Genomic DNA, 27,302 nt, shown 5'->3' on the forward strand with positions numbered 1-27,302 from the left:
TCCCTTTCCATTCACGTAAAGCATGCCTGAAGTAGCCAAAATGTCCGATAAAGTGCCATGGATACATACCATAATATCTGCTTCCCTTGTGGCGTATCGAAGATTAGGATCCAGCCAGTACATCACTGCTTTTACCTGCTCAAAGTTAAGGAAGAGCACGAATACCAGGAACAGAAAATAGAGCACACTGAGACCTGCGAAAAGACTCAGCTTTAAAATCATGTTCAGTCACAAAACTCCTTGGGACACAGAGTCCAAAAAGCTGGTTTCAAACTGTTGCTCTATACATACCCAGTTTGCACAAATGAGTTTTCTACATACAGTGGCTAAATGTAAAAAAAGCTTAAGAGCCCCAAGTCAGGTGGTAATCTCTGAGCACTCAGTCCTTCGTATCACCTCCTGTTTCAAGTGATACAACATATGCTCAACTGCATGAACCCAATCAAAACAAAAATCAGTCTAATCAGTTTAGACATGAGTAGTACCAGGCTGTGATCAGGAAGCTCTTTAGTAAGAGATACCCAATCCTCAGGTCCTAATGTATCTCTGTCCCTTCGCTTTAAGTATTCTTGGTCTCACTAATGCAGGTCCCTAAGCCCATATGCAGATTTCAACACAAAGATCAATTTAATAATCCCACCTGGCAATTCTGAACTATGCTGGCAATAGAGAGTAGTTAACAAATACGAATACACGTCTGAGTTACTTTTTTGAGCTGGAAAATTTGCTGTTTGAAGCTTTTCAAGATAAAGATGATTATTATTTGTTTTCACACCATTATAAATTATGAAACACTACTGCATTTGGGACTACCACCTCTCTCCTCCCAATGTCTGAATATGGATTTTTTTTAAAAAATAAAAACTTTTAAGAAGCTAAGAGTTCTAGGTGTAGATCTGTGGGTGGATGAAGCTGCTGTTGGGAGCATATCTTTACATTCTTCACAAGTTCACAGATACTTAAGACCGCATTTCGAAGAGGCATATAAACACTAACATGATTTCCATAGTCTAGCACTCAAACTTATTTGTATCCTGCAGCAATGTTACGGAAGGCAGAAAAGATTAAAGTGAGTAAACTTAGTATCTGCCATCCAAAATAAACTACAGCAATTCTAAAAAGATATTTTAAACTATAACCAGAACTCACATGTTATTAATCCACAGTTCAAGTACACATACAAACAGAAAGTATATATACTGTCCTCTGTAGTACACCCCAAAAACACATCAGGTAAACAGATGCCACACTATAAGAAGTACAGCCCGCAAGCGAGGGTGCATCCTGAAATATTGAGGACTCACTACTCCTGCCTTTCATCTACTGAACAGGTCTGAGACCTCAAGCATGACTAAATAAGTCACGCCAGAAGAAGCAGAATTACATAGGAAAAAATGTTGTTCTTGATTTTGTGTGCAGCCTTTTCCTAAAAGTACAGGGGGTCAAGCTCTGACAGTATCAAGACTGAGAATGACCTTTTAATTTACATTTGCTGAAACCTGAAATGAGCAGTAGGACCTGTGTTTCCCAGAATTCACAAGGAGCAGGATTCTTTAATGAGTACTATCTAATCAGCAGTATCCTCTCAATGTCAACAGATGAGTAATCAGCTACTTTGGGAGGCTACTTATTTTTAGCTGTACACGGTGGTGGGAGAGAGAAACATTTCAGTCCCCTTAAAAAAAAAAAAACAGATCAGCTTTTAAATCAAATGTGCCTAATTCTCTGCAAATGTGCTTAAAGTCTAGGATATGCTCTGTGAACCCTGAATTATGTCAAAATGAAATTTCTTATGTTTTTTCCATATAATGCAGATGTTTAAGGAGCAGGATTTCACTCAGTTCTATAGTTAATAGAATTACTTCCAAACTATGAATGCAACTAATATTTACAGATATTTTTGCTGAAATTATAAGTTAAGAATATGAATACATACATGTTAAGAATATTAATAAATGTATGTTAAGCTATACAACGATACAATTTAATAAACATATAAAGTAGTAGCATATTTTGCCAATAATGAGAAGAAGCACCCTACTAAACTGGATTTAGTTGTAAGTCAGATAGTATACGGAGTTGCTATAAAAAACCCAAACCTTTTTGGGGTGGGAAGAGATGGCAATAGGAAGGGTGTGGGGGAAGGAGATTAGGAAGCACAAACACAAAACAGGATTAAAACAGAGTGTCAGAATGAATGATCCCTTTCTGGTGATTTAATTTAAACCATCCTAACACAGAGTAACTACAATGACGTTCCCAAACTTAATTAAGAACAACTGCTCAGAAGTGGGAGGGAAGTGACATTCACACAAGTTTGATGCACAATTATGTTTCATGATAATTCCATTCATCTGAAAGTTAAAATAGCTGGTCCTGCAGAAGCACTAAAAAAGTCAGAAACACCACTTAAACTTACCAAAAACCATTCTCCATATTGCAGGGTGGGGACGTGTAAAGGGTCCTGTGGACGGTAAACAAAAAGCTTATTGGAAGACAGTCAATAAGAACAACGTAATCTATTTGATTATCTCTCACATGAGGATTTTGCATTAGCACAAGTCAGTTCTCCATCAAACTATGTAATATACCCAAAAGTTGGGGCTGTACATTAAAAAATAAAAAAATAAAAAATGGTAACAGCAGACCTCAGAGGGGAAAAGGAGACTGCCAATTAGTAGGATGTAGACAAAATTTTCCATTTTTTTTTATGGAGATGTATCCAGAACAGTAGTATGCTGTTTGCTCAGCAGACACCATATCTCAGGTGTTACCCGAGGATCTCTTGATCTGGTTTCTAGACCACAGCTCACACACAGCTTGCTCCCAATGAAGTCAAATACAAACTTCTGTGTGTTAGCAAAGAATCATGGTGCTTAGCCTTCAGATGATTATGAAATGGTGGCAAACAGGCCTCCTAAAACTTCCAAACTGAGTACCATATATCTGACAAGTAGTAAGATACCTATGTTCTTTACCAGTGCCAATTTTATTTACTTTAGAGCCAGTGATTAAACTGACTTTACTAGATTAAAAACCTCTCAGTTAATGTGAAGAGCAGAGAAGGTAGGTCTGGTAAAACTGGAAAACCTCTAAATATGAATCATACATTTAGGTAGCAAGAAGTGGCTGAACAAATATTTTCAGCACACACTGCAGACTGCTCTTTCACCACTGTATGCATAAAGCTCATTTTTCTCCAGCATTCTGTTTTTCAGGGAGCACTTCGTGAAAAGCACGGTTTAATGGTTTTTAAAATATGAGAAAAAACACCTCCCAACTCTGAAGTACAAAGCTGCCCTGAGAACATTCACTGTTTTTTCCTGAACGCTGCCAATCCTGAGACAGTTTAGACTTGACCCAAAAATTATGCTCTTGCTGACAGCAATAAGTAAAAATAAAAAATAAATAAAGAAATAAACCCCACAAAACAGGAAGACAGCATTTGCTCCACAGAATTAAGTGTCACACAACAGTTTTTACCTTTTTGCACTTTCTGCTCCTCACGCAATTACCAAAACTTTTGTCCAACTTAACCTTCTACTGAGCAACTGTGGTTTTACATTTTAATGTGACTTAGGCCATTTCTAACTATCACTAGCTTCTGGTAAGGTGATTTATGTAAGGTGTTATATCTCTGAGAATTTGTAGAATGACACTTCTGTTAAAACACACTGAGGCAGGCTCCTTTAAAACATTATTTAAGGATCTGACAGCATCATTACGTAGCAATCTGAGCTGCAACTGCGCACCTGCAAATAGAGACACTGATTTTGAGAACCTGACTTCCTTGTTAGATACAGACAAGCTATAAATAATTTGCATTTTACTGTTATCTCCACTCAGTATGATTGCAACCCATTTTTAGACTGTTCCTTAGCATAAAGGAATTCAAAACAGTAATGAGAAAAATGCATTAAAAAAATGATATTTTAATAAAAATCAAAATAAATATAATGGGAATAAAGTGAAATTCGCATGTTACAAAAAGTGACGTATAAACCTTACTCACCATTAGGAAAAGCTAGAACACTGATGATTAGAAAGAAGAAAATCACAGAGAGGATACCCCTCCAAATATTATCCTCTGGGACAGAATCATCCCTGAAGAGACAGACAACATCAAAGTGTTAAAGTACATTATAAGGATGAAGTCAAAAGGCTCTGAAGATATATTATTTAAATAAAGACTACATGGAAATTAAGTATAAGAAATAAGCATGCTGGTTATATAACAAGTCAAGATAGTAACTGCACTGAATGATTTTCACTCTGCACTTCTGGGTATCCCTTTCTCACAAGAGAGTTAAACATACAATCAATACATGTGAGCCACAAGCATTGTTAGAAGTCAATGCAGAAGTAATGACTAAATTTAACAGGAGGCAAAAAAAAATCTTCCTGCTTTAACGTTCACAGAAACATCATCAAAAATACTTTTACATAGCAAACAGAGACCTAAACCAAAAACTCTGGAAGCCTGAACGCAATTCCTAGGTTTCCCTCTGCTGTTTTTGTGTTGCTTGCAATCCCCTTCACTTCCCTTGGCCTGTTCCCAATGCCAAATGCCTGAGGTGAGTGCAGAGAGGGGGGAAATAATGATTACAATCAGCCTTTGGAAATAACAATTACACAGCTTAGAATCCGTGTATAACAGAAAGACAGCAAAACTTAAGAGAACCAGGGAAAAATATCAACTTGCTTTTAGATCTATTAAGCTAAAGTTCTGAATAAAATACCAGGTATTATTTGTGCTACTGTCATATTACGGTCAGAAGAGAGACCTAAGAATCCCGTTTGGAATGCCAAGGCAAACTTGATTGAGCTCTTCTTTCTTTTCGGGCAGGTAGAATATAATGTACAACAGCGAGATTAACAAAAAAAAAGCCCACCCAAGTCTTCTAACCAGCAGTCAGCTTCTAGGATACTTCAGTAATACAAATAGAAACAAACTTCAGACTCTTATAATATGCACAGCTAATATTTCACTACAACTCAAATTGAAGTCTTACTATCTGGGCAGTTTTCACGTACTTAGGATCAGTTTACCTATTTAAATATATTCTTTTGTTTATTCCCAACCCATGATACAAAAAAATTGCCAGCAAACTTTAGAGGGATAAAGCTCTTCCTGGCAGAGCATCTGTCACATTTCTAGATGGTTCAGTAAAGAATCTGTGACACCATAAATGAGCTCCACATTAGATACTTGCTGCAGTTATAAAATATTTCTCACTTTGCCAAATTATTTCCCTTTCCCTCAAAATTGAACCTTAACAGCTCCACAGCAGCCTTCCATCATTGTGAGCCATTTAAGCACTGTGTTAGTTTAACTATATGGCAGGAAAAAGTACATTAAACATGAATGGTTTCTCTGCAGGCCTCGGGGACTCCCCGCAGCATTTTTTTTTTAAACCAGCTCAGTCCAGATTTACCAGTCATCTTCCAGCAGGCATGCTGCACAGGCTAACACTTTAGACCAGCTATGAAACCCAAGTTCCAGAGCTTAACTCTGGCTCCCTTGGCAATCTCAAGAGCCTCATGCCATCCAATGCACTTCCCAGCCAGAGCCTCAGGCTCTAATGGCTCGCACAGCAAAACCGTATTTCTGTTTTAACATATGCAAGTTACACCCACGCACATACTGTCGTGGATGCCACCAAGTCGGGGAATTTCTGTTTGTTTGTGGTTTTTTTTTTTTTTTGAAGAGAGAACAGATTACTAGAGTCACAGCACTGTACAGTTCAGCATGGCCAAGAAAGAAGTGAAAGACGCTGTGATCACACCACTTGATTGTCACACCAGCTGGGCTGAAGGGTCCTCACCTTTGTATATCAAGATTCTGAGCATTACTCAGCTTCAGGAAAGCTGTCTTAGTCATGTTGGCACCACTTCCCCCAAAAATCAACAATGATGTTGTATGCGGTGTTAAACTGCATTTCATTCCAAGTGAGTGGTACAGGCATTTAATTTTGACTTGCAGATACCGTTCAAAAGCAGTAGACATCCAATGTTCTTGCCATAAGCAGGTAAAAACAGGTGGGAGCAAGAAACTCGCTACTGTGCACTAGTTAAGATAAGAATTACAGTGTTTGCCTGGAAGAACTATTTTGGGGATCGCCAAAAGAAACACGGAAGCAAAATAACTGTTGGAGGAATAACTGTTGTTCAAGGAATGTGTGGACGAGGCATTGTGGGACATGGTTTAATGGGCATGGTGGTGTTGGTTGATGGTTGGACGTGGTGATCTTACAGGTCTTTTCCAACCTTAATGATTCTGTGATTCTGTGAAAGACACAATCACAAGAAGCTGCCATCAGGAAAACGTGCTAAATCATCTCCTCGCTTAGCCTTAGGAACTTTGACACTGACTTTGAAATATAAGCATTCATGCAGCAAAAACAAGGTTTCTAATGTTCACATAGGAGGACAGATGAAAATTCTCTCAATGTAAACCCACTTTACCAGCACATTTTTCAATTCTGTGGCTTTTTGGAGACCAAATAATAACAAAATAAAGCATATAACAACTGCATAACCTTTTCCTCTCGCCTGCTCTTCTCCTGGCTCCAGAGCACTACATTACACTGGCACATTACAAAAATGTAAACTAGTGAGTTATTACATCATGAAGATAAAAAAACAATGATACTCAACTGAGGAAAAAATAGCTAGGTCACTAAATTTAAAGAGGGGGTAATATTCCACAAACTCCCCACATCAAACCTAAATGCACAATAATCCAGTTTAATCAACTCCATTAATCAAGGGATGTGAAAGACAACAGCCCTACATCCTCATAAGTCTTACACCTGCTTTCATAAACCCCTGCAACTTCACACCAGAAGCTACCAATCTTCCACAGTCCAGTTGTTGTGCTCCACAAAATATCCCCTCCAGCACCCAGCTGCCCTTCTGCTGGTTGCCTCTGGGCTCAGAGAAGGCCGCATCCCACTCTCCAGGGAGGAAGATGACAGGGAAAGCTAGAGCCACTCCACACCGCCGCTCCAGGGCGCAGCCTGCAAGCAGAGGAGCCTGTGTCTGGCTCGTTCAGCAGGAAATAACCAAGGCAGCTGCAGCCATTGTCAGAAGTACTAGAAGGATGTATTTAAAAAACAGAATACTCTCTACTCTCCACTATAACATGGAGAAATTAAACACACTCACATTTCTTTTTCTGGATTATTATTATTATTATTATTGCTATCTGAAGATTATCACTATCTGAAGTTCAGCTTCACCTTTACCTGTTAGCTCAAAGACAGTATCAACTGTTCTCAGTGATCCCAAGGGATACCCCACATTATGGCTTGGTACATCCAAGGGAAAAGCATTTTCTAAGTTTGCCTGAACCCCCACGTATTTCTGACGCAAAATAATTACAGAAGAGACAAAAAAGACTTTAAGGGAAGCAGAATTTCCTCTGCCTATGCTGAAGTTCATGAAAAAATAAATTTCACTTAACCACATCAGTATGAATCTATCATAGAAAATCCCCTGCTTAGTTGACCAGGAGATCTACAGAACAATTGACAACACAGGGGAAGCAAAGAATCACTTGTCACACCTTACTGGGAAGTCTACAGCACCTTGTGCCCAGGAAGTGGAAAGATGAACACTGTCACTAGAGACTCAATGCAATAAGCTGATGGGAATAGAAAGACCAGACCTGGGAGCACATATTGTAAGCACGTGGGGAACTATCTCCTCCCTCCCAGCTTCTCAAAGAGTACATATGGTTTGGGTAGTGTCCCAAATAAGGCAATACAGGCAGCACTCTGGTGCTGGAAACTCCTATGATAGCTGGAAATAGCAGAAGGTGGGGGCGGGGGAAGAAAAAAATCAGAGTAGCTTCCACAACCTGAGAAGAGGAGAAACAGAGAAGAGCTAAAGTGAAGTCAACAGGTATTTAAACACAGGAAGTGAGGCAGAGCAGACAGACAGGGGGAAGAAAATGAAACGGAACAAGTCAGAGTTAGAAAGCTAGCAAGACAAATGGAAAGAAAAGCCAGAAATCCTCTTGGGAAAATGCAAACAAACATCCCAGAAGTGAAGTAATATTCTTTGGGCCCAGAAAACTCCATAGTTCTGAAATTGCTGCTTGGCTCATCCTCTGCTTGAATGAATTAACAGCAAAATTCCTTTCCTCTCCCAAAGGTAAGTGATCAATTCTGTTAATCCTTCAGAATGATGTCTGGATGAGAATCCCTTAGTAACTCAAAACTTTGACCTAAATTAGCCCTATAGTGAGAAAAGTGGTCAGGCAGGGGGAAACAGGACAAGAGGAGAACTTGCAGCAAAGGTCTCTAACTAAACATTGTACCAAAGCACAGAAACATGTCTCCAATTTAAGAGTTAAGAAGGGATGCCTGGAATATTCTACCTTAGCTTAGATCTTGTTACCCAAGTAGAACAAGGGATGTGTTCACCAAAAATATCTTCCTTGGGGCCATACGCAAGTTGAAGCAAGAAAAGGCACACCTCAGACCATTTGCAGCTACACTATTTTACATTTCCTTATGCTCTTTTCTCAGCTCAACCCAGGCTTGACCATTATTTTCATAGCTTATAAAAACTATACATTTAGATTCCCAGAGTAAGATAGCAGATTACACACTGTATCTATCAGGCCTAGGGACAAATAATGATGACGTTCTGTAAAATTGTTTAATCAACAAGGCCACTGAAATCTGTGATTGTGTACACACAATGCCACAAAAGTCTAAACAAGACCAAAACACAATGCACAACTCAGCCAAAACCTCTCAGGAATAACTGTTTGCCCATAGACTGCATGATTTAGCCTAAAGGGGGATTATGTTATCATCTTCATAGCCCCATTCAGTAGGAGGCAATAAAAAGTATGCACAACTTAAAAAAATACTGCAAGATACCCTTCAGACTGCACTGCTATACCCTTTGTTTACAAACAAGGCTCCTGAAAAATAACTGTGTCCATTCTTAGCTTTATTTCCATGAATGACTGCAGTGGCGAAGTCCACAGAGCTGTTCCTGTGGTGGGGAAAGGATGTGGCTAAGCATATCAGCACCGGGACCTAAGCCAACGTGTGGCTGGCCACAGACAAAGCGTGTTGTATAAAAATGATAACACGAAACAGTCACTCCTGTCCACTGAATGCTTGGTAAATTATCTACTTGAGTGATGTCATTGCTGGGCTTCTTAATAGTCTAATAAAAGCCATTTTTGGCAACTGCTTGAAACACACGTTTTGATAAAGGCTGTAACAGAGCGCCTCAAAATGATCAACAAATTCCCAGTAAACGTAGCAGAGGAGAATAACCGCTCTCCGAACGGAGGGCCTCCCAAGCAGGTTGCTCTCCAGCCAGCTAGCCATGCACCACCCCTGCCTGCACCGCATACAGCAAGTCACGGCCCAATACGGTTTCCCGTTAACCCGCCCCCAGCAGCAACCACGGCCCGCCGGAGCCGCGCTGCCCGTCCTCGCCCCCGGGGGACCGGCACCAGCCCCCTCCCCATCCCCCGCCCGGGGAACCCCCTCCCCCCGGGGCCGGGTACGAGCGGCCGCGCACTGCAGGCACCCAGGGGCGGGGCGGGGCGGGGCGCGGCGGGGGATCCCCACGGCGTCGCCGGGGACCGCGCACCTAGTGAAGGCGAAGGCCATGAGGCTGAGGATGGTGAAGCTGAGGAGGGTGATGGTGTGCGGCCGGTAGAAGAACTCCAGCGTGATGTCCTCCACCTGCTGCTCGTTGATCATGCGGAAGTGCAGACGGTAGTTCACGTCGTCCTTTCTTAGGGTCCGGCTCCCCACGCACGACGCCATCTCGCCCCCTTCCCCTCGCCTCAGCGCAGCTCTGGTTCTCCCGGGGCGGCGCGGCGCGGCGCGGCCCGAACCGTCCCGGCCGCCCGCGCCGCCTCCCGCTCAGGCGACGCCGCTGAGGGGAGAAGCGCCGCGCGCGCGCACGCCGCGCCACGCCACGCCACGCCCCGCCCGCTTCGCTGAAGGGCGGAGCTCACCCTGCCGCTCCCACAGCGCCCCGCGCCCATGGGGTGAGGGCAGAAGGAACGGAGTGAGGGGAGGTGGAGCCACACCGCCCCCTTCGAGCAAGCGGTGGGAAGCTCTCTTTTCTGCCTGCCCCCCACCCGCTCTCGAATGGTCTCGCCCAAGTTGCGGCGGGGAGGCACGCACAGGGGCTGGGCCGCGTGTGGGAGCGGCGTGAGGGGCAGGTGAGGCGTTAGCGGGACCCAGCGGCCGGCCCGGCTGCCTCGCGGGGGTCGGGGCTGTGCGGCGGGGCGGCCGCACTCGCCCTCCCGCCGGCCGGGCTCGCTGCGGCACGCCCTCACGCAGTCTGTACGCGGAGGCCGCCGGCCTGGGGCGGCCTGCAAGGTGCGGCGAGCGTGGCCCGGCTTCCCCCCCTCGCCCCGCGCTGTGGCGGGCTGTCAGGTGACGGCTCGGCGCCGAGGGCCTCGCGCCTTGGGCGGGGGGGTTAGGTCCCGGCGGGGCTTCCCCCGTGCTCCCAAGGGAACGGCTGTCGTGCAGGACAGTGGGCGGTGGCGTTGAGAGCCGGCTCCTCTCAGTTATGCCTCCGTTTGTCACGCGTTTAAAGCCTCAAAAGCAGCTACTTAGTGCTTTGTAGCGAGTAATTTCTGCTTTAATGCTCAGGGAATTAACGTGCACGCTCCCAGCCCTGCGGGCTAGGTGAGGCAGCGCCTGTGTTATTCCTCAGCCCTTTTTGTCCCAGCAGGATGCTGCGCTGAGGTGGAAGATGGCTTTGTGGGCTCGGCAGGTCTCCCGCTGGTGTTGCCTGCTGCAAACGGCCCGCGTTGCTGAATTTCCTCGGAGGCTGAAGAGCTGCAGCAGCACCGCACAGGCGTATCGTGGGTTCGTCCCTCTGGCTCTGCTGCCCTCTAGAAATGACGTTCTTCCGTGGAGATTGCAGGCATACAGGCATGTGTGTGTAGGAAGCTGTTCTCTGCCTGACAGAGCCAAAGATGGATCCTTTTCTTCTCCCGAAAGTAACTTGCCTTCACCAGTAAAACAGGAACAAGCAAAAGCAGAAACATTACCTGACCTGAATGCAAAAATACTGTATGAAGGTAAGAGGCCTTAGGGATACCATTTCTTCCAAATCATGCTTTCAGTATTACCCTTGGTTCTGCTTTTTTGGTCTGTTTATCTAAAATACTTATCTGAAGTTCCTGACTTTCACTTGGTTTTAGCCCCATAGTTAATGCAGAATTCCTGTGGTCACTGTAGCCTATAAAGAATACCTTTAAGCCGAAATAAAGATGCGGTTTAGGTAGAAATGTCAGTCTGGAGCTGCTGTTTGAAGAGCTTTTCTTTTCGTAACTCTGAGCAGCAGCAGCTGACCATTTGCCTTTCCCTCACAGTTATGCTGGTACAAAATAAAGTGGTTGGTTGGTTTTTTGGGGGTTTTTTTTGAGCAGGAGTGGGGAAGGCCACCCCTGAAGCAGCTCACACGAAGCAGCCGTTTGAATGATCAGGGATGAACAACAGGAGGCAGCAGAGTGTGAAGCACTGCCCTGATGAGAAATGCTCATCGAACTCTCCTGAGGAAAGGAGATAGGTACAAGGTCACCTTGGTGGTGTTGCCTTGAGGGAATTGTCTCACTTTTTTCTCTAATTTTATATCTAAGTGAGGAAAAAAAAAAATCCACCCTCTGAAAATAATTCTAGTATGCTGAGGAAACTTGCTCTGGATTACTAAGCAGTTTTGTATGTTCAGATTCTGCTTTGAGCCCAGCCAACTTGGATCCTACAGAGCTTATTTTTGGGGTGGTTCAGAGCTGCAACTGAGATCTGTGTGTTTGTGCAGTTGGTTCTGGAAACAGTGCTGCACCAGAACTTGACAGGTCAGCCAGCTCCTATGTGTCTGCACCTGTGGTGCAGTTTATTTAAGTGCCAGATTTTTATCTGCCAGCAGACTTACTGTTGTGTATGTGTGTGTGGAGCATTTTGCCCAGTTGGCAGTGTATATAATGGAATAAACATAATTGCTAACTTTTTTTTTTTAACTTGTGGTATGTTTCTTGATAGAACATTTGAAGAACTTACAGTGGCAAAAAAAGCACATGTATGTTTCCAGAATGGACCTTGGTGTATATTGGTTCGGTCCTTGACAAGTTGAAAGGAAATGCTTGATATCCATATAGATTCCTAGAGAATTCTTCTTACTGTTTAAGGTGTAAATATTGCTAAAAAAGTTTTACTGTGCTTTTGTTTTGGAGGCTTTGAGAAAAAATAAGTGGCAAGACCTTCAACAGCTATTGAGCTAGGCTGTGCAACTCTTCCTAGAACAATAGGATCTTCCTACTTATTTTGGAACCTGTCTTGGTAGTTCTGGTGTGGCTTTGGTTTTTTTTGACATGGAAGAGTGTTACCCTAGCCTCTAGGAAGTCATTGTGTAAAGGTACAGGACAGACAAAATCCCCATCTTGGAGATTTTATAATTAGGGCTGTTGATTAGTAATCCGTTTGATAATTGAGGTGGATGCTAGCAGTCAGCCTGAAAAACAGTAATCTTGATCTAACTGTTGTGAGCTCCTGTCAATGGAAAAATAGATCAGTTTAGAGAAATATTTTTTTTAAAAAAGACACTGAGCTCTGTGACTTGGAACACTTAAGGGGAAACACGGATAATGATGTTCACTTGGAAACCTTAATGAGTAGGAAATGGAGCTTGACTTCTTTAGCTGTTAGAGGTGGTGGCAGTCAGCAGCCATTTTGTAATGGATAAGACATGGTAGCTTGGTTGGAGTTGGCTGTGAAATACCTTGAAAGTTATAACAATTGCAGTTCAGGCATCAGATTCAGAAGAGGCACAAAGTAGCGGGCTTATCAGGTTAGGAAAAATAATCTTTGCAGTAGCCTTTGATCTGGATATGATCAGGCAAGAATGCATTTGTGAAGACATGAAAGAAAATACTTTTTCAAGACGGTGATGTGATATGTTGTCTGCAATGATCAAGGCAGCAGACTGAAGGCAAGCTTGCTGGATACTATGCTCCGATCTGGCCACATGAGCAAGGGTTGATGGGCAGTGACAAGGAGATGGAACAGAGACAAAAACTGGGAGTAGAATCTATGTTTTCATATGTTTTCAAATAATAATAGATTGGCTGTTCATCTCATGCACGGTGTTCTTGCATTTTGAAATGGATTTTAAGAGATCTGTATAGTGTTTGGTGGGAGCAGCTTTGTCTTCACAAAATGCATTCGGGTCTTCTATATTTGTTTCTTAGACTGGGATGACATCCCACCTTCATCTGCTTTGGAGGAGATTTCTGAGGAAGAAGCCATACAGATCATTGCAGAACCACTTCTTCCCCTTCAATCTTCCACCCTTCGAGATTATGTTGATCACTCGGAAACCCTGGCGAAACTTGTCCACCTAGGTATGTGTGATTTTGTTTATGTGGTTTGCCTGTATCTGGAGCTTTGGAGATTCTTTAATTTGTGGTTTGATTTTACTGATTGTCTTGTAAACTTGAAAATAGGAACAGTGACCAATGACAAAGGACAGCAGAACATTATCCAGGGTAGATAGAAAAAGAGAGGGGACTGCATGACTCACTAGCAATGCTATATTAGTTGAAGACAAGGCTGGCTAGCTTTAGCCCCTTAGTGCTGTGGATGCTAGAAGGAGGCATCTCCCACAGCTTCTAGAGGTGGGGAGCACTTTGTGTAACTTGGTTGGTCTCTCTTCTTTTGGGCTGGTTAAAGATTCTTTAATTTGCTGCAAAAGAAATTGCAGCTTTCTGTCCTTGGTAGGAAGGAAGGAGAGCGGTTGCAGTGCAGAACCTTAGAAGTGGGGCACAGTAAACTGGAGAGGTAAGGAGGAAGGAATGGAAGAGAACCTTACTTCTCAACAAAAAGCACTTGGACTGTGCAGGGATAGCTGAGTTCAAGGTTGCTGGCCACCTCCTTGTTTCCCAAAAGTGCAAGGAATACTAGAAGGAGGTTGGAGAAATAAATATTTGAGAGGGGGAGATCTGGCTCCGTGTAGTAACAAATTGCTATGTGTGAGCCAGTATCTAAAGGCATTTCACTGCAAAATCGTCCCCTTCCCTTGTATAATGGAGCTGGGAATTCCTTGTACACATACTTCTGTGCAACAAGAGTAGGTCTCTACTGTGGCACATGCTAGTGTACTTGATTCCTCAAGTGCAGGATTCACTGCAAATGACTTCCTTCAAAAAATAAACTTAGCAAAAGCATCTAAAATGACTGCTTGTTTTATCTGGAATCTTTCCACAATGTACAAGGTGGTGTGACCTTGCTGTGTTGAGCAATTGAAGCATACTAAATCAGTGCAAAAAAGGAGTAGTCCTGTACATTTCAACATGCCTTCCTGAAACATTTATAGGAAGTAGGGTCTGTGTTTGTTTAAAACAATATCTATTTTTTTTTGTTGTAGGAGTTGACTTATCCCAAGTGGAGAAACGTCAAAAGGCAGGTCAACTCTTACTGACCTTGGACTTTGAAAAAGATATAAGAAAAATACTTCTGTTTCTTAAAGATGTGGGTGTAGAAGACAATCAGCTGGGACCATTCCTGACCAAAAATCCATACATCCTTGCTGAAGATCTGGAAGCTTTAGAAACCAGGTAAGTCTTTCAAATCGCAGCTGGGTGTTAAGCCCCTTGGCTTGAAGATCTAGTTTCCCAGTTGGCTTAACCTTGTCTGAACCTGTGTTGCTGCTGCTTCTATTCCTTGATTGCTGGCTTCCTGTGCCTTCCCATCAGTCAGCATTAACATGTGGTGGTATCATAAGTCTAGTCAACAGCCTGATATACCTGAAAACTGTCCATTAACAAATTTTACTGCTCATCCCTGTCTCTCTGCCACAGAGGAAGCAGCTTGCCATCCTAGGCCACTTGCTTTACCTGTCAGATTCCAAAATGTTGGTCCCTGAGGCTTTACCTAAATTTGTAGAACAATATTAACGTCTTCGGTCGTGCTTTGGAACAGCTCTTCTAGATTATATGTCTACCCATACCTTGTGAACTCTGCAGTAAAAGAAGCAGACCAGATCTCTTCTGTGTTTATTTCCAATAGCAGCAGAAGGTTTTGGTGACTTATTTTCTCCTGTTGTCCAGCTCAAACTGAGCACAAGACTACAATGAACTAATTTGTGTGTGTGTGTTCACACTTGTATGGCCCTAGACTGTTCCTTAGTGTCACCCAGCTTGTCTATGCATAAGGGTAAATACCAGTCTCTTGAGAAGATTTCATATCTTAGACCAAAACTTAGTTAGCTGCTCCGTGAAGTTTGTTTGGTTTTTTAAGCTTATTTGTGTATGTAACAAAAGCACCAAAGGTGCAATTTTTTATTATGTTTGGATTTAAGAAAAATCGTGGTGTTTATGGGTCTGTCTTCTGAGACCGTAGGGGAAACAAGCTGTTTTCTCCATTTACTGTCAAACTTTAGTTTTCTGTATCACCCTCTCCTACTCCTCTCTGCTCTTTTTAACGTCTTAAATCTAGCTGCTGTGTACTGCAGACTGTACTTCGTGCTGTCTAGCTTATTAGAGAACACTAGCTTCAGAAAAAGCTGCATTCTGAATATAAGGGCTACTTGAATGAAAGAAAGCACTGAAGAAATAAGATAACTATATACACATACTCCTCTTTCTCCAGCAGCATGACTTAGAAAGTGGTGGGGTTTGTGTCAGAAGTTGACTGAAGTCTGCCGATTTCAGTAATTCGAGTGTTGTCTGAATCAAACTGTGTAACCATATTTCTTAGTCTCTGCCAACAGTGGGACTTCCTCTTTAATGGTAGTTGTTATTTCATTAGCAATTCTTTGGTCAGCTTTAGACATATAATGGGATAACTGGTATTTCAAGTAGCTTTAAAAACCTGTAGCTGAGTTAAAGGTATATAGGTGGTCAAAGGAGCTGTAGCAGGTCTACCTGGCATGGCCTAACATGTTACCAATAGCAGCTGTCCATTCTCCCTGTGTCAGAAATCAACCATTGTTGTACTGTTTTGTCACGTGTGTTTATCTTGGTTGCATGAGTGCAGATTTCGACTGTTCCTTCAGTGGGCTTGAGCTAGGGTGCTGGACTTCATTCTGCAGCAGCTGAGATGCTTGTGCTGATGCTGGTCAAGTTGAGGTCTTACGGTTGTAACTGTAAATATCTATACACAGAAGCCTGTCCTTAGTGTTTTTGCATTGTTAACTCTGGAGGACTAGTTTTAGAGCTTTAAAGATGAGGTTTGTATTTGTGGCAGAAAGCCTTTCACTTCTAAAGAAAAATCTTCCCAAAGTTAAATAACTGGAATTAAAATATTCAAGATATTTGAAATAATGAAATAATAGAAATAACCTATTTTTTTAAAAAACAAGTTATTCTTAATTCTTCATTTATCTGAAATAACTGAATGTGGGTTTTAAGCTTCTATTTTCATGAATCCGCAGTCACTTTTTGCAAAGGTGCTTTGCCCTAGGGATGGTGCGGTGGCTTGTAACTGTGTTCCACTCTTCCTCCTTGTTGGTTTATGGATACAAACAGCTTCTCGGTATTCCTTTGCTTTAGTACTTCCTTCCAGATTTTTGCAGGTGGGATCCCATTAAGACATGAGAGACTTAAGGTACCAGCACCAGACTGTGGGGTTGTATTTTTTTCTTTTGTTTGTTTTTTTAACTTATCTGTGTCTTACAGTCATAGAGCTCCTAGCTTTCTTTGCTCATAGGTACACACCAAACAAATACAGCTAAGAAGTTTGATTCTGAAATGGAATTATTTTATTATTCTGATTCATACTTCCATTAGGTGTGTTGATTATAGAAAAAAAAATGCAGGAAAATAGATTTCTATTCTTAAAATTACACCAGACAGGCTTGCATTAATCAACAGTTCTTTTACAAAACAACTTGTGTGTGTGCGCACTTTGTAATGAACTCAAAAAATCTTGGTCTTTAAAAATTCCAGAAAAGAAAGTCTTTCTGCTTGGCTCTTGCACATAGTAGCTGTCCAAGACAGAAATCTGAAAATACGGCTTTTTGGAAACAGGCACATTCATAGACTAATGTTTAACACAGACCTGACTTTCCTTCTTTCTCCTCTTGTTTGTCCATTCTCCTGTTCAGTAAGTGGCCTTTCAGAAACAATATCCAAAAAGAACTTGTGTCATTTTTCAGCAGTAGTTTTGAGTCTAGATGTCAGAGTTGCTTATACTCTTCTGAAGAGAGTATTTTTTGCTATGATAAACATTCTGATTCTCTTACGGAATCGGATTTGCTCTTCAGTGACTGTCCTGTGGCGCTGCCTGGTTATTGAAGTAGGGGGTGAATAGGGCAATCCAATTTCTTCTTCATTTTCTGCGGCTTGATTTTTCAGTAAGTTTATCTCTGTTTGGCATTGGTGAATGCTTTCCTGCAAGCTTTAAAGTGTGCTGCGGAGAGTGTATGGCAGGCTGTGGAGTGAATGTGTCTCAGATAGCTGTCTTTTGAAAGCTGAGTATCACCTTTGCATAAACACTTCGGTGCAGATGGACATGGTATTGGTTACATCACTCTGGAATGTTTTATTGCTATGGATTCCAGGTTGCCAGGAAACAAAACACAAATTTCAATAGATTTGGCATTTGACTTCAGATAAACACTGTAAAAGTCAAAACATTCCATAATTCATAACAATTCTGACAGTTGCAAATCAGTGTCTGTACTGCAGCTGCACCAGATGCTTTGTTTTACGGTATTGTTAATGATGACTTAAAACTGTTAACATGCTACATAGAACTGCTGACCCCTGTAGCAGAACGAGGGCCAACCTTGGCGCCAACACTCACAAAGTTATCTCAAACCTTGGTCAGGTTGGAAGATTGTGCTTCTTTAACATATGGGTTTCTAGAGTCAGGTTATTACAATCTTGCCATCCCTCTTTTAAGCTTCTTGCCTTTCCAGGATGTGAAGAAATGCTTCAGGTGTGAATCTTAATGACTTGTTAACAGAAAACAAGTGGAGGGGAGTCAAGACAACCAAAAGGTTTTCTTTTTAATCTGCTCATTTAGCTATGTTTCTAGGATGGTTGGCAGTTGTGCACTTGAAAACTTGAATGGAAGAAGTATAGTGTAGCTAAGCTGCAGCATTCAAAACATAATGGGATAATTTTTAAAGGGCCAATTGTTTATTGTTGTTCTTCATTTCTGCCCCTCTGAACTACTCCTTGTCTCTGAGGCTCCTGCAGCCAGTTCCATCAGCATTATCTGGAGCCTAGGCTGTTAACGTCTGTGTTGGTGTGACTGCTCAGTTAGGAATTGGTCCTCTAGAGGTTGTTCTTAGATTTTTCTGTCTAGAGGATTTTGGCTTGTGATTACTTCATTTTTAAGGGTTTGTGGAAAGAGAGGGAGGTTGTAGTGACTGGAAGGTATTTTTATTTTTTTATTGAACACACAGCCCATCTTTTGCTGAATACCTGCTTCTGCAGAATATTCTGCAATCTATTTAGTATCTTAATTACTGCCAGATAAATTCAGTTCTTGTATGCTCTAAGTTCATCTGACAGCAAATACTTCTGTATATGCTTATCTATAACCAAAGGGAACCTCTTCAAACTGTATGTAGTTCAGTTTTTTGGTAAATGGTGGCACATGGGTTAATCATGTCTGTTTATTTTGTGTGCTGTTTTTCACCCCCATTCCTTTTTCTGGGAGCTATGGTGATAATCTACTGCAAGTAGTACTTGAAATAGGATTTCACTTTCACTGAATTCAACAAAGTTTGGAAAAAGTTTTGAGTTGGAAAGAAAGCAAGCAAGCTCTGTTAAACATAAAAACTTAGTCAGCTCCTCCTTTCTGACAACCATATGTTTTGTAACTAAATCCTTGGACCAGTGACTGAAAGTAGGGACCTGTTGTAACAAAAGTAACTTCAGCTGATTTAGAAATGTCTTTTTGGACAATGTCTCTACAGATAGCATTGTTGTATGATATTTCTACTCCAGTGCTATTGGCAAAACAGGGATGTATGAGGTATAGTACTCTGTTCTTTCAGCAGTAGAAATGGAATTCATTAAAATAGCAAAAGGCTGTATATATCTTCTTGTCCATACCCTATGATGATCTATTAATGTGTTTGCAATCTAGGAGACAGGCTGGTAGTTAAACGTAGGTTAACATAGTTATCTGCTTAAGTACAGCTGGAAGGAATTAAAATCTGTCTTCAGTATTGACATTCTGCTCTAAGGTTTATTTTACTTCTAATTAATTGGAAGGGATGGTATTTTGCTTTTATGATAACTGCATATTTCCCCCTAATTATTTTTGGCAGGGTTGCCTGTTAATGCTAGAACATCTGTCCATTTATAAGATATCACTGAGGAATTTAAGCAAGTACTGAATAAATGGAGGCAATAAAATTTTCATCGCTGGATTTTATTTTGTTTTTGTTCTCTTTCTAGAGTGGCTTACCTAAAATCAAAAAAATTTGGTAAGGCAGAAATTGCTCAGATGGTCTCAAGAGCTCCATATTTGCTGTTGTTTTCAGTGGAAAGACTGGATAACAGACTGGGTTTCTTCAAAAACGAACTTGGCCTCAGTGTAAAAAAGGTAAAGACTCTACACTGACGTCTTTAGGTACTTTGTCAGTGACGACTGTAAGGTCTTGGAACATGAATACTTCAAGTGTTTGGAGGTTATAGAGAAACATTAGTGACATTACTGACAGTAACACAGAGGGTTACAGGAGGATAACATGATTTTAACTGTCTGTAGAAGTAATATGGACATCTTGCATTCAAAGGTCTTGAAGTACAGTTCTCGAAGATGATCTGCTGTGGGTTGTTGTCAAACAAGCATGTGTGTGACCATTTTTATTATCTGAGGTGGGTCAGAGGACTGAATCCATTGCTGAAACAGCAAGCAGCTTTTTCAACTTCTAGAAGACCAGTTGGGTCTCTTCATCTTTTCAAGATACTGTAACATACTTCACTCATCGGTGAAAAATAATCTAATCTGTGAATATCATATCAAACTAAATGCCGAATCATATGCTTACCAAGAGTAACCCCTGGGTTCACTCGTGAGTGCTTACCACATTATGTAGTAGCAGGTGTTTAGCACCATGCTTCGTGATCTTCAGAGGAGGTAGTAGCTGGAGCTTCCTGGAATAAGTGGGCAGTGATAGTTGTCCCCTGCAGTAGCTGGGGATTGAATAAATGTCAAGTTCCAAGTGTGGAATCTGGTGTTCTTCTGTTGGCTGCTATTTGCTCAGTCACAGCTGTCACAGTGCCTGTTCCTAGCCTTTCTGTGCTTGAGGTAAGAGACCTCTCTGGAAAAGGGTTTAGTCACTGCCTTGTACTTGGGGAGGATTACAAGTAATCACATGGCTTAGGGCATGTGGAGTGATTTCTTGTATTGCCATAATACTATGGTCTAACCCAATCCTGAGGTAGACAAATTCCACTGCAGCTGAAAAATCTTTCTATAGCCTCTATCAGGTAGCGTTTTGTTTACTTTTTAAAAAAAGGTAGGAAGAAACAACTTGAGCACTGAGACAGATTGGGCACTTAAGCGTGATTTCTATTTTTGGAGTATGCTTTTACTCCCTCTTCTTGTCTGTTTTATAACAGACATGTTATTTTTTAGAGAAAAAAAATAAATGCAAGTAAAAGTGCATCCTTCTTCCTGCTGGAAAAAGAAACATTTATATGAGATCTCTAGCTTTCTTTCACAGATGGATTCACAAACAAGCTTTCAGTAATAATCTTTTCTTTGTGTATTTTCCCTAATTGTAGACAAAGGATCTGGTAACTCGTCTTCCAAGGCTACTCACTGGCAAATTAGAGCCTGTAAAAGAAAATCTTCAGGTGAGCTTATTAGTAGATATTAAAAGTGTATTGTGTATGCACATAGTTTAGGAGTTGACAGAAGATAAAATTCCTGGAGGAGAATCCTGCACAGAAAGAATTTAATGAAATAATTTTAGTGGAGATATAAAATAACTAAGGATTTTGTTAAACAATTTCTTTTCCTCCGTAGCTTGCAAGTTTACAGCCTATGTGGAGCAGTATCTTATTCTGTCTTCTACTCTGATGTAGGTTAGAAACTTCATCTGGGTCCTTTCCTGCCAAAAGTTGCTATCTGATGACACAAATTGTTACCCGTTTTCTTTATGACAAGTGAAAAATAGGGCCTGCTCCCTCCTTTTTTTTTCTTAATTATTATGGTTTTTTGCTAACTTGGATTGTCCGTGAGGATTTAGGAGCAAGAAATGTGCAGTTGATTATTTTCCTCTTGGCAGGTAGCTAGTCTGCCAAAATGTGCATTTGACACCTATTGTCTGATAGCAGATGGTCGTTATTAACAACTGTTGGGTAAATAACTTCAAACCCACAGGGACTCCTTTCCCCTTTGAAAATGTAACTATGTATTGGTTTAATTATTGTGCTGTAAAGCCATCTAGGCCAAACAGCATGATGTAGTGTAACAATCTGAGAAACCCCATTATCCTGTAATGCATAACTATGAATTAAAATATATAATTTTTAGACAGACTCAGTGCTCTGAAGCTATTAAACACTGGGAATCTTGCAATCTGAAATGTGTGTGTGGTAAGGGAGGAGACTGGAAAGTAGCAGACTGTTCCAATTAATAGTGCTTTCTTTTTAATGAACATTGTTTCCACAGGCTAGGGATTCAGTATATTGTAATGAATGTGTTTTTAAGATCTTCAGTTCTATGCAACTATCTTGTCTATCTACCAAAAAGCATATAGTGTAGCATCCCTATTTTTAACATGTTCTAGAGAGAGAGGAAGGATTTTTAAGTCCTCACTATTAGAATCTACTGATACTTAGAAGCTCCAGCCTTTCAGGAGGTTGGATGTCTCAGATTCAGAATCTATGTTCAGACCTGTATATCCTAGCTGGTGGTGGGCAGCCAGTACCTAGAAAGTAAAACCATATACCAACAGTTCAGAAGTGATCTGGTGGTATCCCTCATTCTGAGTGGGCTGTTATTTAGAAACAACTGTTGCAGCTGAGAGTGGTTGTCAAAAGATACCAGTCATGGACTAAATGAGCTGAAGGATGGCTTATTCCATCCTCTGAAGGTTTCATCAAGCACAATTAAAGATTTACTGATAGGTGAAACTGGAAAGCTTGCATTACCACTGCCTGTTGTGGGAATCATACAATGTCGAATATTGCTGGGGCTTACACAGTAAAGATATTAGCATATGTGTTCTAGAGAGCTACTGAATATTAAATAAGTTTGCTGTCAAACTGAGTGCAGTCAAAGCAACTTACATTTGAGCTCACTGTTCATGTCAAGAGAGAGCTGTTCCATTTCACAGAGTAGAAAAGAAAAGCTCAAGATTCTTGCCACAATTACACATACAGTGGGGCCAGCTATACATCTCCATTGATTTAACATCAGGTCTTATTCTCTGTTGTGTATCTTAATGCAGTAAGTTACCCCAGCCAATTCAGATCTGCGGAAGACACCGCTAAAGTGCAAACACATCTTTTTATACTTGAATGCTGTCTTAGTTGATAAGTACTTCTTGTGATATGCAAATATTTGTAAAGCACATAAGGAAGAACCAGGAGTTGAAAGACCTGATTATAGTCACCTCTAGAAACAATTCCCTATAAGGATTTGGAAGTCCTAAGGTAGCTTCAAAACCCAGATTCTAAGCCCTTCCCTTTATATTTGCCAGGCAGTTTTGTAAAAGAGCTGCAGTCTTGGCACATCAAACTGGAAAAACAAAAAGCACCGCCTTTTTGACAACTGGAGAAGTACCTGAGTTGGATTTGAAAGTCTGGTTATGTTGACTGGCAAGCACACCCACTTCATGACTGAAAACAAGCTGCTTGTAAATGTCACTGGAGGATAGAAGAAATGGCTGAGTTACCAGGCACTCTTGTATGCTGAATTCCTTTCTCAACAACTCAATGAACTGCTTGCCATTCTGCACTTTGGGAGGAGTGCTCATGATTTTATTGAAAAAATGTGTTTGGTTTTCCTTTTGGGAAACCATAATTGAAGTCAAAGCAGTCTCTGAAAAAGACATCTTACTTTGGACATTAACCAACTGTAAAATAAATTGAATACACCGCATATTCTACACATCTTTCAGGTTCATTAGACTTCACTTGAAGACTACAAGACTGAAATTATACTTCCTAATACATAACTTGGATACATTAGCAAAAGAAATAGCACATTAACAAAAGTAGTTATTAGCTATCTGATAACTGTGTTTTACAGAGCTCAACAGCTTCACAACTGGAAAGTCAGTCTCTTTTGACAGTTTGGTATTGAAACTGATAAAAGGCTCTTAGGGGACAATTTTTATGCTTGTAACTGCCATGCATACTGAGACCCAGCTTTTTTGTTCATATCTCAGACAAGCTGAAAAATACATAGCATTCACAGAAGTCATCTTTACTTCAGGGATACTGTATAAACAAATTACACTTTAATTCAGAATGATAAATAATTTGCACTGTCTGACTTGAGAAGAACTGGAATGGCAGATATTATTGTGGGTTGCATTCTTGTTGCTGTGTGACAAAGGGTAAAAGAATTTTGCCTTAGTTTCTTTCAGTGGCATGTTAAAATAAGCTGTTTGCTGTAGCTGACTTCTGAAGATAAAATTGTGCTCTTTTTCAGGTTTGTCAGATTGAACTTGGTTTTCAACGTAATGAAATTCAACAAATTGTGTTTAAAACCCCCAAGATTTTAACTGCAAGTAAAAAGAGACTCAAACAGACATTTGACTACTTACACAACATAATGGGCATTCCCCACCACATGCTTACTCGCTTTCCTCAGGTGAGCTGTTAATCTGGGAATAAATTGTAGGTGCTCTTTGCATCGCTGCTTCACTAGTTTGGTGCTGAACGTGGAGCCTCACTGTATGCAGGATGTGTGAATTCTTCAACTTGTCTGTGGCTTTTACTCTAATTGGGATAACTTCTATTAGCAATTCAGCAACTATTGAGGATTCCAGTGTGGAAGTGCCTTTCTTCTACCCCTGGCACATGTGACACCACCACCCCCAGTCTTGTGAATTTTTAAATTTTCAACAGAAGTAGTCATGCTCACCTCTTCTGGATTCATGCCTGCTTAGGGATTCCTTGTCCTGAAATCTTACCAAGCTAAGAATCACACAGAATCACTAAGGTTGGAAAAGACCTGTAAGATCATCAAGTCCAACCTAAAAAAAAAAAAAAAAAACCAAAACAAACCACACCACACCAAAAACCAACCCACCCAACACCACACTGCACCATGCCCATCAAGCCACATCCCACAATGCCACATCCCGCAATGCCACATCCACACGCTCCTTGAACACCTCCAGGGAGGGTGACTCTACCACCTCCCTGGGCAGCCTATTCCAATGTTTCACTACTCTCTCAGTAAAGAACTTTTTCCTAATATCTAGCCTGAACCTCCCCTGGTGCAACTTGAGGCCATTTCCTCTTGTCCTGTCACTAGTCACTTGGGAGAAGAGACCAACACCCACCTCTCTGCAACCCCCTTTCAGGTAGTTGTAGAGAGCGATGAGGTCTCCCCTCAGCCTCCTCTTCTCCAGACTGAACAACCCCAGCTCCCTCAGCCGCTCCTCACAAGACTTGTGCTCCAGACCCCTCACCAGCTTCGTCGCCCTTCTCTGGACACGCTCCAGCACCTCAATGTCCTTCTTGTAGTGAGGGGCCCAAAACTGAACACAGTATTTGAGGTGCGGCCTCACCAGCGCCGAGTACAGGGGCACGATCACCTCACTGCTCCTGCTGGCCACACTATTTCTGATACAGGGTTGCAAGGGAAGACAGATCATGCAGAAGATCTGTTCATTGGATAACACATATATAAAAAAACATTTCTTTCAGATTTATCTAGTTAAATCCTAGCTTCTAGAATCTGAAAATACCTAGTTTAAAGGTAAGAGAAGTTCTGTCCCTTAGGCAATCAGATTCTCATTGATCTTCCTATTGCTGTGGCAATAGCTAAAAAATCACAGGAGTGAAAATAGACTACTTTCTTGATGACTGTTTTGTTTTTTCTATCTCCTCATTACTGTTACTTCGTCACAAATGACAAGTTGAAAGTGTTAGTCACTTCATTCAATACTGACATGCAGTCACACTAGATTTTTACAAGGAAAAAAAGAAAGCACAAATTACGACTTCTGAACTGCAATAATTTTCTTCCTAAAGCAAGTCTAGTAGGGTATCTAACAGTCTAATCTAACTGGCTAAAAAGCCAAAATTATATGGGGAAATAAAACTACTCCCCGTGATTTTGATTACTTACCTTGCTATTTAATATATCTTTACTTAACAAAGATACTTGCTATAACAGCAATCTGTGTGTCACTTTTGCCCTGCTTGACCTGTAAGTGACCACAAGTCTTGCTTGCTTCCTTCTCCATTGTCTTACTGTTGGCTTTGTGGTGTTTCACCTCATTATTTCTCTTCTCTTTGTTTGCAAGGGTAAGTGGAGAGTTTTCTCCATTCCTTGTTCCTGGTGCAATCACCCTCTCTCTTCCCTGTTCTTTCTTTCAATCGTCAAAAACTGGGAGTTCCAGGATATGGCTAGTGCAATTTGGTCTGTATATGGTCTGGCCATTAACTTGTGCATTCACAAATGCATCCTTGGCTCGACCTGTTCTTGCTTCTATCCTGAATGACAGTAATGCTGAAAAGAAGAGGCATACAGGATTTTTTTTGTCAAATCCTCTCTGATGTTACAGCTGCTGTTGTAACCATCCTTCCTGTCAGCTAGCTCCATAAATGGTGGTTAAGGTTTCTTCCCCTGTCTTCTGACTTCCTCTTAAAATTCAAGGAAGGCAAAGGAGGAAGAGTAGTTTTGCTTTCTGTCTTAGTTAAATTAGTTTGCATCCTCATGAAATCCTTCCTTCAGTAGTTTAGTCTCCCCTTTTTAGTAAAAACGCTGCTTGCTTTCATTGCTCTAGCATTCTTGTTTTCACCATTATCTTCTTTAAAGCAGCATCTCTCTTCAGTTGTACTGCTCAGAAATGCAGAGTTAGATCTCTGCTTTTAAGACTTCTCAACTGTCCGTCTCTTGTCTTCCCTGCTTCTCTCTTTTTAGATGTTTCACTGATTTCTTTCATGTTTCCCTTACCACTGTTCTCGCCTTTGACTGTCTACAATTCTTTTTGTGACACATATCTTCCAAAGGTAGGCATTGCTGTGCAGCAGAAGACAAGTGGTTGTTTTGAACCACTGCACTGTGCCTTTTGGCTGTGTTATGGCAGGAGGTGCAGCCACTCACCTTTTCTGTTGCCACTGTGCAATTCACCTGTATTATGCCATGCGGTCACCTGTTCATTTTTTCCATATAACAATGCTTGTATAAATAAACACTTCTGATAATATTAGGGAAATGCTTAGGTATTCTTGCTCCCTGTTTCTGAATGTCTCCTCTCCATTTTCTTAGCTGTGATTACACAAAAGTAATATAGTTATCGTATCTAAACAAAAAAACCTAACATGCTTGAGAGTTTTATCACTTGCTGATTTCCCTTGTGTGTGTACCTCAGCATATTGTATTGAAGCATTTATTTAGAATTTACATAGTTTATATATAAATATAACCTACCTGGTGTTTGACATAAATGAGAAGATGGAAATTATTTGTTTTCTTCCTAGATTTTCAGTTTGTCTAAAAAATGCTCTTATTTTAGATTCATCAGAGTCTGAAATTTAGACAACCTAAAAGATTCTTCCTTTTCTTTCTTTCTTAGGTTTTCAACTCAAAGCTATTACGAATCAAAGAGAGACATATGTTTCTTACATTCTTGGGAAGAGCCCAGTATGACCCAGCACAACCCAGCTACATCTCTCTGGACCAGCTAGTATCCTTGCCCGATGAGGTGTTTTGTACAGAGATTGCCAAAGCTTCTATACAGGACTTCGAAAAATTCTTAAAAACACTTTAATTAGTAACACATGTAAAAAGGAATAGAATAAAGTTATGAAATAAATATATTTTATAAAACTACTCCCCTTTATAGTCTCTTAACTTCTTAATTTACTGGTTTAAGAAGCTGTTGCTTATGAAACATTTGTAGGATTTAAAGGCTTACAGTAATATTCTTTACAGTGACTTAAAAATACATTTCAGAATGGTTAAGTGAATAGATGTTGATTGCTACCGATGCAATCCTTGTAATTAATTGTTAACTTAATTCAGAGTGAATGATGCAGCACACTAACAGAAAAGTAAATTAAAGAGGATTTTTTTTTCTTTCAGTAATTTCAGAGTTTTGGGAGATGGAAAAACTGGCTAGTCACTTATTCCCCGACTTGCCCTCTGTGT

General features: G+C 41.0%; 2 protein-coding genes across 3 annotated transcripts in view; one reads left to right on the forward strand and one right to left on the reverse strand.

Moving 5' to 3' along the window:
- Nucleotides 1-9,803, reverse strand: part of PTDSS1 (phosphatidylserine synthase 1) — a 33,209-nt gene extending 23,406 nt beyond the window's left edge. For both annotated transcript variants that reach the window (XM_059836132.1, XM_059836131.1), the window contains exons 1-4: nt 9,625-9,803; nt 4,013-4,104; nt 2,420-2,464; nt 70-194 (exon numbers count right to left, since the gene is read on the reverse strand). In XM_059836132.1, the coding sequence (XP_059692115.1) occupies nt 70-194; nt 2,420-2,464; nt 4,013-4,104; nt 9,625-9,803 (441 nt within the window). The remainder of the gene's footprint in view (nt 1-69; nt 195-2,419; nt 2,465-4,012; nt 4,105-9,624) is intronic.
- Nucleotides 9,724-27,002, forward strand: MTERF3 (mitochondrial transcription termination factor 3). The gene is made up of 8 exons (XM_059836133.1): nt 9,724-9,752; nt 10,726-11,077; nt 13,244-13,396; nt 14,419-14,608; nt 19,409-19,556; nt 20,744-20,815; nt 23,625-23,786; nt 26,728-27,002. The coding sequence occupies exons 2-8, from the start codon at nt 10,747-10,749 to the stop codon at nt 26,920-26,922; spliced, it is 1,251 nt and encodes a 416-aa protein (XP_059692116.1). The 5' UTR covers nt 9,724-9,752; nt 10,726-10,746; the 3' UTR covers nt 26,923-27,002.
- Nucleotides 27,003-27,302: the final 300 nt, after the last annotated feature.

The sequence above is a fragment of the Gavia stellata genome, chromosome 3 (genome assembly GCF_030936135.1).
Source record: "Gavia stellata isolate bGavSte3 chromosome 3, bGavSte3.hap2, whole genome shotgun sequence".
NCBI classification, from domain to species: Eukaryota; Metazoa; Chordata; class Aves; order Gaviiformes; family Gaviidae; genus Gavia; species Gavia stellata.